Source organism: Grammomys surdaster, unplaced genomic scaffold, assembly GCF_004785775.1.
Source record: "Grammomys surdaster isolate TR1022 unplaced genomic scaffold, NIH_TR_1.0 62, whole genome shotgun sequence".
Taxonomy (NCBI): Eukaryota; Metazoa; Chordata; class Mammalia; order Rodentia; family Muridae; genus Grammomys; species Grammomys surdaster.
Genome location: NW_021604564.1, coordinates 12789544 through 12803402, shown reverse-complemented (window position 1 = coordinate 12803402; position 13859 = coordinate 12789544). Strand labels below are relative to the sequence as shown.

Sequence of the window (13859 nt, the reverse complement as noted above, 5' to 3'; positions counted from 1 at the left end):
TGCTTAGTGTGAACAAGGCTTTTTATCCAATCCCAGAAGGGCAAATAAATAAAGACTATGGGTCAGTAGGTGATTTTTGGTGGTTTTATTTATTTGTTTGAGACAAGGTCTCACTAGCTTCACCAGGCTAGCTTCCAATTCAATGAGATCCTTCTCCCTCTGCCTCCCAAGTGCTGGCTTGATGGCATGCACTGCCACATACCACAGATTTTTTTTGTTTGAGGCAGATTTTTTGGAGATTTATTTTCCATGGGTCCCAAGTTATCGTTGCACACGCTGTATATCTAAGGATGACCTTGGATGACCTTGAGTGAGGATGACCTGTATATATCTAAGGATGATCTTCCTCCCTCTCTTCCGAATGCCTGGATTACAGATGTGGACCACTGTATTTGGTCTGTGTTCTGAATGCTTGAATTTTTAAAAATTATATTCACAGAGCTATATAACCATCACCGTGACCTAATTTTAAGACATGTATATTCCCGTGCCCATGTGCTTGGCGTCTGATCCTACCTACTCTCCCCAGGCCTTAGCAATCACCATAAGACCTCCTTTCTGTTGCTATAAATTCATATATTAAAGATATTTCATAAAAATGTTTCATTGCTTTTATAGTTTATCAATACTAGCCCATCATTATGACTGACAGAGAATGGTGGAGCATGATACCCGATGTGCTTTTCTGGCCTTCATGTGTGCACACACATGCTCATATAATGTGTACCCTGATCAGTTATTGGATGTATGGCTTCCCCTTCCTAGCTATTTGGACTATGACCACTCGTGCAAATTTTGAATAGATGTAATTTTTTTGTATATACTAAAGAAAATTTCTGGCTTATACAGAACTCTATGTCTAGCCTCTGAGGAACTACCAAACTGTTTCCAAATGAGACTGTACCAATTCCCAACAGCAATGCATGAGGGTTGTACTGTTTATACATCCATGATCCTGCCGGACAGTTATTTTAGCCATCCTGCAGAGGGTGGAGTTGTAGCTCACGTAGCTTTCACTGGTTTTCCCAATGGCAAGGGATGCTGGGTATTTTTTATGTGTCTACTTGTCATCTCCATATCTCTTTGAATTGAATGTCTATTTAGGCATTTTATTTATTTGAAAAAACGAGCTAATTTTCTCTGTTATTATGCGTTATAAGAATTTTTTTTTTACATAGTCTGGATATTAGTCCCACATACATATGAGGAGCAAACATTTTTCTCTCATTCTTTCCTTCTTTTTTCTCATACCCACTTAGAATGTACTTGTAGTCAGAGCTGCAGCAGTGTTTCCTTCCTCATCTAAAACTGTCTCAAAGGTTATAAAGATGGTTATGCTGTTTTCACTAAGTACAAGAAAGTACTATGAGCATCCCCGGACTTCTGCATAAACAGATGAAATAGATACCCGCTGGCCTCATAGATCTGTTTCCCTCTTCCTTAAGACAGGGATGACCCATATGGGGTTGTGCTGGAGATAAGCAGAGAATATATACATACAGACAGTCCTTGTGAGACTCCTTAGTAATTATTGCTATTATAAAATTAAATCAACCAATAAAAGTTGCAGAGTATTTTTAGTGTTTCTCACTCACACACCTCTCACACAGCTGTTTTCATTTGAACACTGGTTTGGGCGATTTAAGGAAAAAAGGTGGTTTACCTCTGTTGAGCATTTTGTGAAGTGGCTTACATGTAAACACACCATGTAACATTTACAGATACCAGGATAGTTTTTTGTTTATCCATTTGAGAAGTGTGCATGAGGGTTTTTCTAGATTACACTAGTTAAGTAGAAAGGTCTACACCTACTAGTGTGAGCAGCACCATTCCATGAAAGGAGTTCCAGACTGAACACAGAGGACAAAGGGTGACGAGCAACCACAGCACTCCTGCCATGCCTTCCTTCCCTGCCATGATGGGTTGGACCTTCAATCTGTGAGCCAGAATAAATCTGCTCTTCCCTAAGCTGCTTTGGCAGATACTTTTCACAGCAACAAGGAAAATAACTAAAAGATGCCAGCAATGTCTACTCTCCACCTCGAATTCTGTTAACTCCTGATGTTCCCTAGGAACAACCGCAGAAGAAAAAAAAGCACCACTTACGCTCTGGCTTTAACTGTCCAAGGATGGAGCTCTCCCCTCTGCACATGGTCCTGAAAACATGTAAAGGCAAAGTTATGGAGGTCCCCACACAGATAACGGTGCAGTTATGGAGATTCCCACACATGTAAATTTACAGTTACGGAGGTCCCCACACATGTAAAGGCACAGTTATGGAGGTCCCCACACATGTAAAGATACAGTTATGGAGATTCACACACATGTGAAGGCACAGTTATGGAGATTCACACACATGCAAAGGCACAGTTAAGGAGATTCCCAATAACCAAATTTGACGCCAATGCCTGTGGGTGTGATCCTAACCCAAGCAGAAACAGGACATGTATTTTCATGAGAAAATGCTATGCTCATTTTCAAAAGTTAAAACCATAATAGGATTTTTTTTATGTAATGTTACTGGAAAAAAACCAAGGTAGTTATTTTGAGGTGAGCCAATGGGAGGGTTATAAAATTGATACCAGGTTTTAGGGAGAGAGATGGGCTCTGAATGAACTTCCCCTTAGAAAACCTTGTGCCGGGAATGATAAATTTAGGAGTCTTCCCAGATAAGAGCACTTATACAGTCATCCTGCTTTCTGGGGTGAAAGGGCAAACTCTTGGCAGAGCACCAGGGATAGAGCAAACTATTATCCTGGATTATTTCCATCGAGTCAGCAAAAACCTGGACATGAGAAAAATCAAGGTTTACGTAAATAACTGGCTCTGTTTTTTTGTTTCTCAAGCTGTTAAACATTGATGATTCTAACGGACAAGCAAGGGTCCCTGAGGCCAGCTGCCCCGGAGGCTCTATCATGGTTACAGGGGAGGGAGAGACATTTTCTTCAGTGCTCACACCTCCACAAATCGCCTCTCATGAATGCACCCATAAAGAACACTAATGGAATTCACTGGTTCACAAAAGAAAGAGGAAGGAGAAAGCAGAGCAGAAGAGAGACTAGTTGGAAAGAGGTCAGGGTAGGCTGAGTAAGAGAGGACAAAAGGTCGGGTAGACGTGATCAAATTAGTATATGTATGTAAGAAAATGTTACAACAAACACATTATTATACACAATTAGTATGTTCTCATAAAAACTTTAAAATTAAAACTGAAAATATTTGATCTGAATGGTAATAAAAATGTTTATGAAAGGGGGAAAAACAAAAATTATTTGTTCCATCTGCCCGTTGTATAAAAGTAATTAACAATATGCCTGGGAAGGCTGATAGCCTTCAAATAGAGATGTTTTTCATAATGAAAGGTTATAGTTTGGGTTGCTGAACAACAGCCAAATGTGTATTTCATTTAACTGCTTCAAAAAAAATCCAGAAACAGTCATAGGAAATAATCACAGCTGACAATATTCCAAAAGTAATATTTGAGTTGCCAAGAAAGCAGATGAGTTTGGTTAAACATCACAAGAGTGACAGGGTTATAGACTATGTCAGACAACATCAGAGATGAACGCGTCTGCAGCCCAAATATGTAGACCAAAGGTTGTCATTGTAACCAGGTGAATTTATGCCTGGGTAACAGCATCAGCACTGATATTTACTTAAAATCCTGGCAGACATATAGGCACAAGGTGGAAGTCAGTGAGAGAAAGAAACCAATTACTAGGCATAGTAGCTTATGCCTTTAATCCCATGCAGGAAGGCCTGGGTTCATCCCCAGCACGGCAAACCAGGCACAGTGGCACACAGGTATAATCACAACACTTGGGAGGTAAAAGCAAGAGGATTACAAGTTCGGAGTCAGCCTCACCTACACAGGGAGTTCAAAACCAGCCTGGGCCATCAAATACCACCACAATCCTACCCAAGGGTACCCTCAAATTGCCATCAGAATCATCTGGAGTCCTTTGAAGCCAAGCAAGGATGACTTGGGTGTCATCCTCCACCCAAGTGTGACCAAAGCCCTGAACCATGTCCCCTGTAAAGTCTCATTCTTCTCCCTCCATAACCCCTAAAAGGATGATTAGAAAAGTGTGAAACATAAAGAAAATATTCAAGTTGTCATCTGTGCTCTGTCTAACTGAATGCACTCAAACTGTACCTGCATCATTTTAGCACTTACTTCTCCTGTTTTATTTTTCTCTACTTCCTGAAAAGAATAAAAGGATTAGTGGCACAGAGATATTTTTCACTAATATGATGTATTAAAATGAATATAAAAGAGGCACTAGCTGTGCATTCAGGAGTCAGAGGCAGGGTTATCTCTGAAGTTCAAGGCCAGCCTGGTCTAGATAATAAGTTCCAGGCAGCCAGGGATACATAGTGGGATGGAAAGGGGGAGGGAAAAGAGGAGAGGGGAGGGGAAGGAAGGGGAGGGGAGGAGAAGAGACAGAGAGACAGGAGAGAGACACAGACAGACAGAGATGGACACACAACAACTAATATTTTGTTGCTGTTACACTTAACAGAGCCACCGTGTACAACTGTGACATTTGAATTTCATCACCTAGTAAAGACTAAGGTTTAAAAGGACAATACTGAACAAATATGTAGAAACACTGCAGCTCCCTTCTTGGAGTTCAGGGTACCTGTAGTTGAAGTGCATTATTGCCTGTAGAGCATTCCCTCCGCCTGTGGAAATGTCTCCTTCGAATCCTGGAAGCAGTGGTATCACAACATACACCCGGTATCTCTGGCCTTCCCTGAAAAAGCCACATGCACAGAAACACAAAATAAACAAACAAACAAACAGATAGATAGATAAATAAAACCAAGTGCCAGCTACATCATCATCCAAGTAGACCACAGAGCTTTAGAGACAAAGAAAATGCCTCCACACACCCTCCTCCATTCAGCCTGGATGGTTCTTGGAGCCCAGCTATCACTATGGAGCATGATGCTGAATGATAAACTTAACTTGGTAGTAAAGAGGGAATTGTGTCTGCTTCCTCTTCTACATCATAATCCTTTGCAGGACAGAAGGCAGTTTAAAATAAGTCTCGCTGATCTCATGGAAGAGGGTGTAGGAAGCAACTTCTACCAAAGTTTAGAAAAGGGTATTATCACAATGAGACTACGTGTATAATTTTAAATCAGATTTTATTTAAATATGTGTATCCGTATGTGTAGATACAGATATACACACATATACATTCATATATATATGCATATACATATATATACATATATACATACATATATATATACATATATATATACATACATATATAAAATTACAGCCATAGGGATGCAGTCCATAGCTTGGGAAATTGTAGGCATTCGAATCATAACTGTGGAGTTCCTGTGCCTATGTCTTATTATCCTATGTGTTCATAGGATTCAGTTTGTTTTCTCAAACAGAGTCATCATTGTTTAGGTATGCTAAGGTTCTGTTACCAGGAATTCTTTAAGAATTCTGAGTGACTCATGTTAATTACTTTTTAAACATTCGTATGTGGGGGGACAGGGGGTGGTATGTGTGTGTCAAAACAACTTGTGAGAATCACTTCTCTCTTTCTAGCATGTGACTCCTGGGGATTGTACTCAGAATACTGTTCTTGGCAGCAAGCATCTTTATTGTTTGGGCCATCTCAGTGGCCCTTATTTTATTTAAAAAGGGATATCATTGTGTGTATCGTGCACAGGCACCCATGCTACAGCCCATGTGTGGAGTTCAGAGAACAACGTTATGGAGTGGGTTGTCTTCTTCCACCATGTGTTGCAGGGATTCTTGAGATTGAACTTAGATCACTAAATGTGTGTGGCAACCACGTTTACCCACTGAGCAAGTCCTAGCCAGTGCTCATTTTCAAGTCCCCAGCGTATGTAACACAGTATCTTCAGGGCATCTTTTAAAGGAAACTACTGAATGACAGCTACAACAACAAGAGAAAATGCAGCTCTGTCTTCTGATGTGCATTCAGAAACCTAGAGCACTATGCTCCGATGGGCACATGCAGCCTTTTGACACTGAGGCAGGATACTGTCATCTACTAAGTTTATGCTGGAGAATGATAAAATAGAGGTAAGGAAATACCCTCTCATAATGCTTTGTGTGACTTTAACGTTTTACATCAGGCTGTCTTGTTTTTATTGGATATTTTCTTTATTTTCATTTCAAATGAGGTCTCCCCTTCTGAAAATGCCTATTCCCCCCTCCCCTTGCCTATATGAGGGTACCCCCCATCCACCCACTCTCATCTTCCCACCCTGGTATTCCCCTACACTGGGGCATCGAGCACACTCAAGCCCAAGGGCCTCTCCTCCCACTGATGTCCAACAAGGTCATCCTCGGCCACATTTGCACCGGAGCCATAGGTTCCTCCATGTGTACTCTTTGGTTGGTGGTCAAGACCCCAGGAACTCTGGAGGTCTGGCCGGTTGACACTTGCTCCCTCCACGGGGCTGCAAACTCCTTCAGCTCCTTCAGTCTTCTCTCTAACTCCTCCATCAGGGACCCTGTGCTCAGTCCAATAACCATCTGCCCCTGTATTTGTCAGGCTCTGGCAGAGCCTCTCAGGAGACAGCCATATCAGGCTCCCGTCAGCAAGCACTTCCCGACATCCACAATAGCTTCCGGGTTTGGTGACTGTATATGGGATGTATCCCCAGGTCAGGCAGTCTCTGAATGACCTTTCCTTCAGTCTCTGCTCCACACTTTGTCTCCATATTTCCTCCTGTACATCAGACTGTCTTTATAGCTATCCTTAGCCACAGGTTGGATAGCCCACTAAGCAGCATGTACTGCAAGAGTCCCAAACTATTAAAGCCTCTGGCTTTGTTTATGAATACATAGGAAGAAGAGAAAACTTGGAAAGGACTCTGGATACCTTATAGTGCACAGATACACTTTGCTTGAGCACATTCCCGCTGCTGGCTAATCCTCTAATCTCATCCTGCTTAAACCTTTTACAGTGCCTAAATGTCATAGCTCCTCTTCTTGTGAACAGCGGAAGAGTCCCTTCTTGTGAGGATTTTCTCTATTCTAATAGCTCAGAACTGACTGCTGGGTCTGAGTGCGCACATATTCCTGGCAGCACAGGACAGAAGTGACTGTCAAGGGACAAGAGTGTGAAGAGCCAGTGGCTGAGAAATGAGGCATTTGCAGGAGACCGCTGTAATGTCATAGATTACTCACTAGATGGCAAACATAGTTTGAGTTGGGAAGAATACAGAGAAAATGTGAACAGCCATGGTTAGGAGAGAAGGCACAGTCTTTAAATGGTAAACAGGACACAGGAGAAGAACAGGAAGCCCTGAGCTATTTTCCCACAGCCCACATTTAAAACACCAGATGAACACAAGTGGACACTTATGAACATGTACAGCTTTACTAGACAAAAGCATATTCCAGTGAGATCCCCCACAATCACTCCAGCGATGCCCAGGGTACCCCATCCGTGTGCCAACGAACCATGGCAGCTCAGCTCCTACCCCAGAATAGAAATCACTCCTAGGTCACCTTCCTCAGTGGAGCTGCCTGACTCTGTAGTCAGAATCAGATCATACTTGCCTCTACTTTCCCAGACCATGGCCAGGAAGTTGACTCATAAGCTCTGTGTCTTGTTCATTTGTGACAAGCTCATGGCCTGGGCTGAGGGCTGACCTGCTCCGACACAGAGGGTGGATGTTCACATAGCTTTCTATTTTGGGCAGCCTTCAATAGAGGACCCATGCTTCCAGTGTGCACCTTTGGCTGGAAGGGTGGGGGTGGAGTCAGATTGAGAGAACATTTCAGCGAAGAATAGGTCAAGCTATACTTGATGTTTTTTTCTTAATTACATTTCATTTGAATTTTCAGTATGGCAAATACATAAAATGTAAAATTGTGCATTTTGTCCATTTGTAAGAATCTTCACCATTAATTTTACGAGATACCTTCCCTATTCAACGCTTTTCATCATCATGGATATAAATCCCCTCAGCCCCCAGCCCCACCTCCAATCCCCCACCTCCCGCCCCTAGAGTCCCTGCGGTCTCTAGTTTACTTTGTCTGGATTTTGCATATATGTGGAATCACATGCGCCTTGTCTTTTTTGATCTAACTTGTTTTCCTTAGCACACTACCCGCAAGGCTCACCCACACTATGGCATGCTCCAGAGTTCCTTCAGCTTTGTGGTTGCATACACTTCTGTATTGTGTGTGCACATTCATCGGCTAGTGAACTGTTGAGTTGCCTTTGCCTTGTGAATGTTGGGAATAAAGCTGCTATCAGTATTGCCTTATAAGACCTCTAAGTTCTAGGCCAGTTTGGTCTACAGGGTGAGTTTCAGGACTGCCAGGGCTACACAGATAAAACCTGTCTCAGAAAACAAAGAAACAAAGGTTTGTTTTTTTTTTTTAATTAAAGATAAAATAGCCGGGCGGTGGTGGCGCACGCCTTTAATCCCAGCACTTGGGAGGCAGAGGCAGGCGGATTTCTGAGTTCGAGGCCAGCCTGGTCTACAGAGAGAGTTCCAGGACAGCCAGAGCTATACAGAGAAACCCTGTCTTGAAAAACCAATAAATAAATAAATAAATAAATAAATAAATAAATAAATAAAATAAAAATTGTTCTTTCATCCTAAGCAGAATTCCAGAGGAAGTAGAACAGGCCCCAGCCCACTTTCTTTTTATTTATTTTATATGATTTTTAAAAAATATTTGTGTGTATATATAAGTTTTTGTGTGTGTGAATACACACATATGTGCCTTCATATGTATATGGAAACCAGAGGTCAAATTCACATGTCACCTTTAGCACCTGTCCACTTGGTCTTTAAGACAGGGTTTCACTAACTTGGAACTTGCCAGTTGAGGAGGCCAGCCAGTGATCCCAGGATTCAGCTGTCTGAGGCCCCAACACTGGGATCACAAGTTTATACTGGCATGCCCAGCCTTTATATATATATATTGTAGGGATTAAACTCAGTCTTCATGCTTGTCCGGCTATTGCTTTATTGACTGACTTCTCTCCACCCTATGGATGTGGGTTTTTTTAAAAAGACTATTTTAAGGCCTTTGGCTGTCATAAAGCTGCTTGCACCTTTCAAAGAAGAGCGGCAGCGCTCTCCAGCGAGGTGAAGGCCTCTCCACCCCTCCTATTCTCTCTTATGAAACCCTTTCCTTCTTAATATCCCTTCCCTCATGCCCGAGCTCTCGGCTTCATGGAGGGCAGTTAGGAAAAGTGGGATCCGCTCAAGGTTGGGTCTCAGGACCTGAAGGAAACCCAAAGTAGCTTTTGCAGCAATGAGCAGTCAGGGTAGGAGGCTCATCACTGTGAATGGGGAGACACTGAGGATACAGAGAGGGTAGCAAGGATAAATGCTGTCAGAAAGAGGTAAGTTACACAGGGGGCTCCTTGGCACTTTTTAGAGAGGAAACTTTAGATTGTGGTGGGATGAGTTCCGCTGGACTCAGATCTGAAGTCTCTTGGGACACACCCCTTTTCATTTTGGGTTTAGAGAATCTTTTAAGATGCAGTACATCTCTCTGTCCCTGTCCTGTTCTCATGTGTAGATGTGGGGCTTGGATGAAATCTACCAGTATGCAAGAAATGTCTACTTGACTCAACCCTGATCTTTACCTACTATACAAAAAGCCATGTGGGCTATGACAGACTGTGTTACACCCAAACACACAGGAGTCCGTTCATTGCTTGTCTTTTGAAAATGGCAGGATTTGACATATAAGAGGGTTGGCTTAGCCCAGAACATCTGACTTCAACCTTACCCCAGGCTTGATAACCTCTGCCAAGACATAACCCCAAATGAGACCGTATAAATCATTTATGAAGGCAACTGTTCTCCACCAGCCCCAGACAGGACATAGACTCAGGCTTAAAATGATTGCTGGCCCCAGTCTGATGCTCTTTTTTATATCCAGAGGCAAAGATGACCATTTATAAGATTGTTTTGGAATAAAATAAAAGCAATAAAATGATCTCAAACAACTTTCCCTGCCAGGATTTGTGGTCATCTGTGCCCTGATGTAACCTCTTCTCCAAACCTCGTCTGGAGCTGGGAAGATGGTAGCCCACAGGGGAAAGCAGAGCCTGAACTTGTCATACTGAACATGTGTTCCCTCCTTGTCTGATAACTGCAGCTAAAACCCTTCAGCACACTGCGTCTACACCAAGTTGAGCATGCCTTCTCACCACACAAAATTATAGGATATGAAAATTACAGGATAGAGATACCTTCTAACTGAAAGAAATTTTACCCACCAAGTAATTACTTTAAGAAACATAATATCTGTTAATTTTTAAAAAAAATGAAATAGCTCTCTTAGTTTTTTTGAAAGCTTATCAAAAATGTGTACTTCCTTAGACACAAGGGAAGCTTTGAACTTGGTGATGAAGAACAGAAACTAAAGTCCTGGTGACTTAGTGACATTTCTTGTTGCTGGACCAAACACCCAAGAAAAGGCTACTTAAGGGAATGACTTATTTTTGCTGACAGTATGAGGGCCCACAGTCCACCATGGTGGAAACGGCACACACTCCACCATGGTGGAGAGGGTACACAGTCCACCATGGTGGGGAGGGCCCACAGTCCACCATGGTGGGGAGGGTACACAGTCCACCATGGTGGGGATGGCTCACAGTCCACCATGGTGGGGAGGGCACATAGTCCACCATGATGGGGAGGGCACACAGTCCACAATGATGGGGAGGGCCCACAGTCCACCATGGTGGGGAGGGCCCACAGTCCACCCTAGTGGGGAGGGCACATAGTCCACCATGATGGGGAGGGCACACAGTCCACAATGATGGGGAGGGCACACAGTCCACTATGGTGGAGAGGGCACACAGTCCATTATGGTGGAGAGGGCACACAGTCCATAATGGGTGGAGAGCATGGTGGCAGGAATTTAAGGCTGTTGGTCACATTGTCTCCTTTGTCAGAAAGCAGAATAGGGTCAGGCTATAAAACTTCAAGACGTGTGTTGGGGATTAGCTCATATGGCAGAGTCCTTACCTAGCATGCATAAAGCCCTGGGTTCAATTCTCATCACTGAATTATGGCCATAATTCAGCCATGGAGTCACATGACTGTAATCCCAAGGCTTGAGGGATGGAGAGAAGAGGATCAGAAATTCAAGGTCATCTTAGCTACACAGTAATATCAAGGTTAACCTTGACTACAAGAAACTGTCTGAAACTAACAGCACCATCAATCACAGTAGCTCCTACAAGCAATGGCCCACTTCCTTCAGTGAGGTCCTGCCATCTAAAGGACCTATAACCCCAAACAACACCACTGGTAGGGGTCCATGTGTTCAGACATATGAGCCTATGGGAGATATTTCACAGTACTCAGGGACAGGGTTTGAGGCCTAGTTCCCCTATCAATAGTCTTTGTGTGGATTGCTTAGCCTCGGCTGCCTCCTTTCTAGGTGTGAGGCTTTATGTCCAGCCCCACAAGGTTTAAGACTGAATGAAGTAATCCACAAAAATCAAAAAGACTCAAAAATTACTAACATTTTGATTTGATTAAAATGAAAGGTAAAGCTTTCATATCATCCAGAAGTAACAGGGTAGACAGGTGCATAGCTCAGGACAAAACTACCCTGAACTGACAGGGTACCTCCTATTTCATGATGCTTTGAGGTATGTCACCTCAATGAGAAAGCCAGGCAGGATGGTGCAGCAGATAAAGGTGCCTGATAACCTGAGTGGACCCTGAGAGCCTCGTGGTGGAAGAAGAGAACCAAGGCCCACAAGTTGTCCTCTGATCGATACTCATGTCCTGTGGCATGTGTGTGACTTCACACACACACACAGACACATATACAAATAAATGTAATAAAACTGTTTTAAAAGGAAATACAAAAGTACAGTGGAAAGGGGAATCCACTGTAGTACTAGCTGGCCACCCAGAGGCAGAAGTCAGTTAGGAGGCAGTGCCTGGGAGCTAAAGGAAAAAAAAAATTTTAATTAAAAACAAATTAATTTTGTTTTGTTTTTTAAAAGCAAGTTTTATGCTACAATATTTAACTAACAATTTAAAACAGAAATGTCTAAACATTTTTTTTTGTGGGAGTCTCTGTTTCTAGCACAAATAAGAATTTGATATAGGGGTTATAAGTTTTTATACTCTTGATTTAGAGTGTGTAGTCTGTTTCCAGATGATGGACGGCCCAGGAATGCTATAATAATGTCACATTAACTAGCACTTTATCACCTAACTGCTATCGTAGGTGCACATAATGGCATCATTCTTATCTTTGTTTCTGAAGAAACAGCATTAGAAAAACAGACAGATTGAAGAGGCCTTGTGTCTGTGGATAACATGGCAGGAAAGCGTCCTCAGTCCCCAGGGACAGAGAACACTGATGGCTACTGCCCATAGCAGTCATTGACCGTAACTCCCCCAGAGTTGTGAGAACCATCTGAAAGGTTAAACAGCTTTTAAAGGTGCATGCTTTAACGGTGGCTTAGTAGTCTAGTTTTCAATGCAGTTCTGTATTAACAGACACATGAAGTCAACTGCCCGTTCTCATCGTATATCAAGTTTCTGGTGCTAGTCATGTGAGATGCACACTCTCATCGCCTGGCTTTCTACCAAAGCAGAGATGTTGAAATAGGCAGAGACCTGAGATGGTCCCCGGATACCTTTAATTTATGACCCACAGTGCTTTAAAATCTTTCTGTCTCAATAAGAAGGGTATTATCCTATCCCCTGGGTTACTCAGTGGAGGTATGAAAGAGATAGCTTAAGACAGAAGGTCGTGATTTATTCTGCCTGCCCCAGACACATTTGAATTGTCAAGGGAATGTTTCAAGTGGGTTGGGAGCCGGTTTCAACTCTGAGATTGGTTCCTGTATTAGAGTAAACATGTTCTCTGCGATTCTCCAGGCTTCTCTTCGATCACAGAGGACTAAGTATAGAGGCTTGAGACTCTAGGTCATGGGTCACATCACAGAGACCTAGCAGCATCTCATTTCTGTGAAGAAGGATGGCTACGATAAAGGAAATAAGCAGCTCCAGGGGACTGGGGTGAGACTTCATTCCAAAGCTGGAATAAAACTAAGGCCACCTAGCAGAGGGGGCTGGCAGCTTGGGAACTCAGAACCATCAGAGGTGGGAGGGACCTGGCTGAAGGCCCGTGTTCCTTAATCAGACCTGGCAGCCTATGAACACTTCCCAACATCTGCTTTGTGCTCTAGGCTAGTCCTTGTCCAGCCATTAAACCATACTTGTTGCTAAGGATGTGTCTTTGGCAAAGGAGATCTTCAAAGAAAGACAAAGGCTCAGCCCTCACACACCTGCCACCTGCAGGAGCCTGTAAGACTGGAGTTCTGTCTTGACCATACAGAAGAAAACCAGCCCACAAACTTCAAGTTATCTGGTGAAAAAATAGTATTGTCAAAGACGACACTGCCCTTCCACGCCCTCATGAACCTCTTTCCTTGAGAGTCAGCTCCCAGGACTACTGGGAAATGTGAAATTAGTCCCAGGACTAATGGGAAAACATCAGCATTCCTTCCTGTTCTAAAAATACTAGAATTTTAGGAATATTCTAATGCTTTAGATCCAAACTGAAATGGTAAGAGAAAAATGTTCTTGGGCTGAGGTGACAGCTCAGTCAGTAGGGTACTTGTGCTATAGGCATGATGGCCTGGCCTGGGTTCAATTCCCAGAGGCCACATGTATCAAAAAACCACTTGTGATAGTACAGAGTTTTTAGCCAGGTGCTGAGAGGTGGGCCAGAAGCATCTGTAGGACTGACTGGCCACATAGCCTGGTCAATATTGTGAATGGAGGAGGGGGGGGGGACAGAGAGAGAGGTAGATAGATGATAGATAGATAGATAGATAGAT

The 13859-nt window shown here is 43.0% G+C and overlaps 1 protein-coding gene across 4 annotated transcripts in view; it reads right to left on the bottom strand.

Annotated features, from left to right (window-relative positions):
* Pld1 (phospholipase D1) overlaps window positions 1-13859 on the bottom strand; it is a 196118-nt gene that overhangs the window by 25213 nt on the left and 157046 nt on the right. For all 4 annotated transcript variants that reach the window (XM_028763312.1, XM_028763305.1, XM_028763299.1 and 1 more), the window contains 2 exons: window positions 4644-4757; window positions 2107-2156 (listed from right to left, as the gene is read on the bottom strand). In XM_028763312.1, the coding sequence (XP_028619145.1) occupies window positions 2107-2156; window positions 4644-4757 (164 nt within the window). The remainder of the gene's footprint in view (window positions 1-2106; window positions 2157-4643; window positions 4758-13859) is intronic.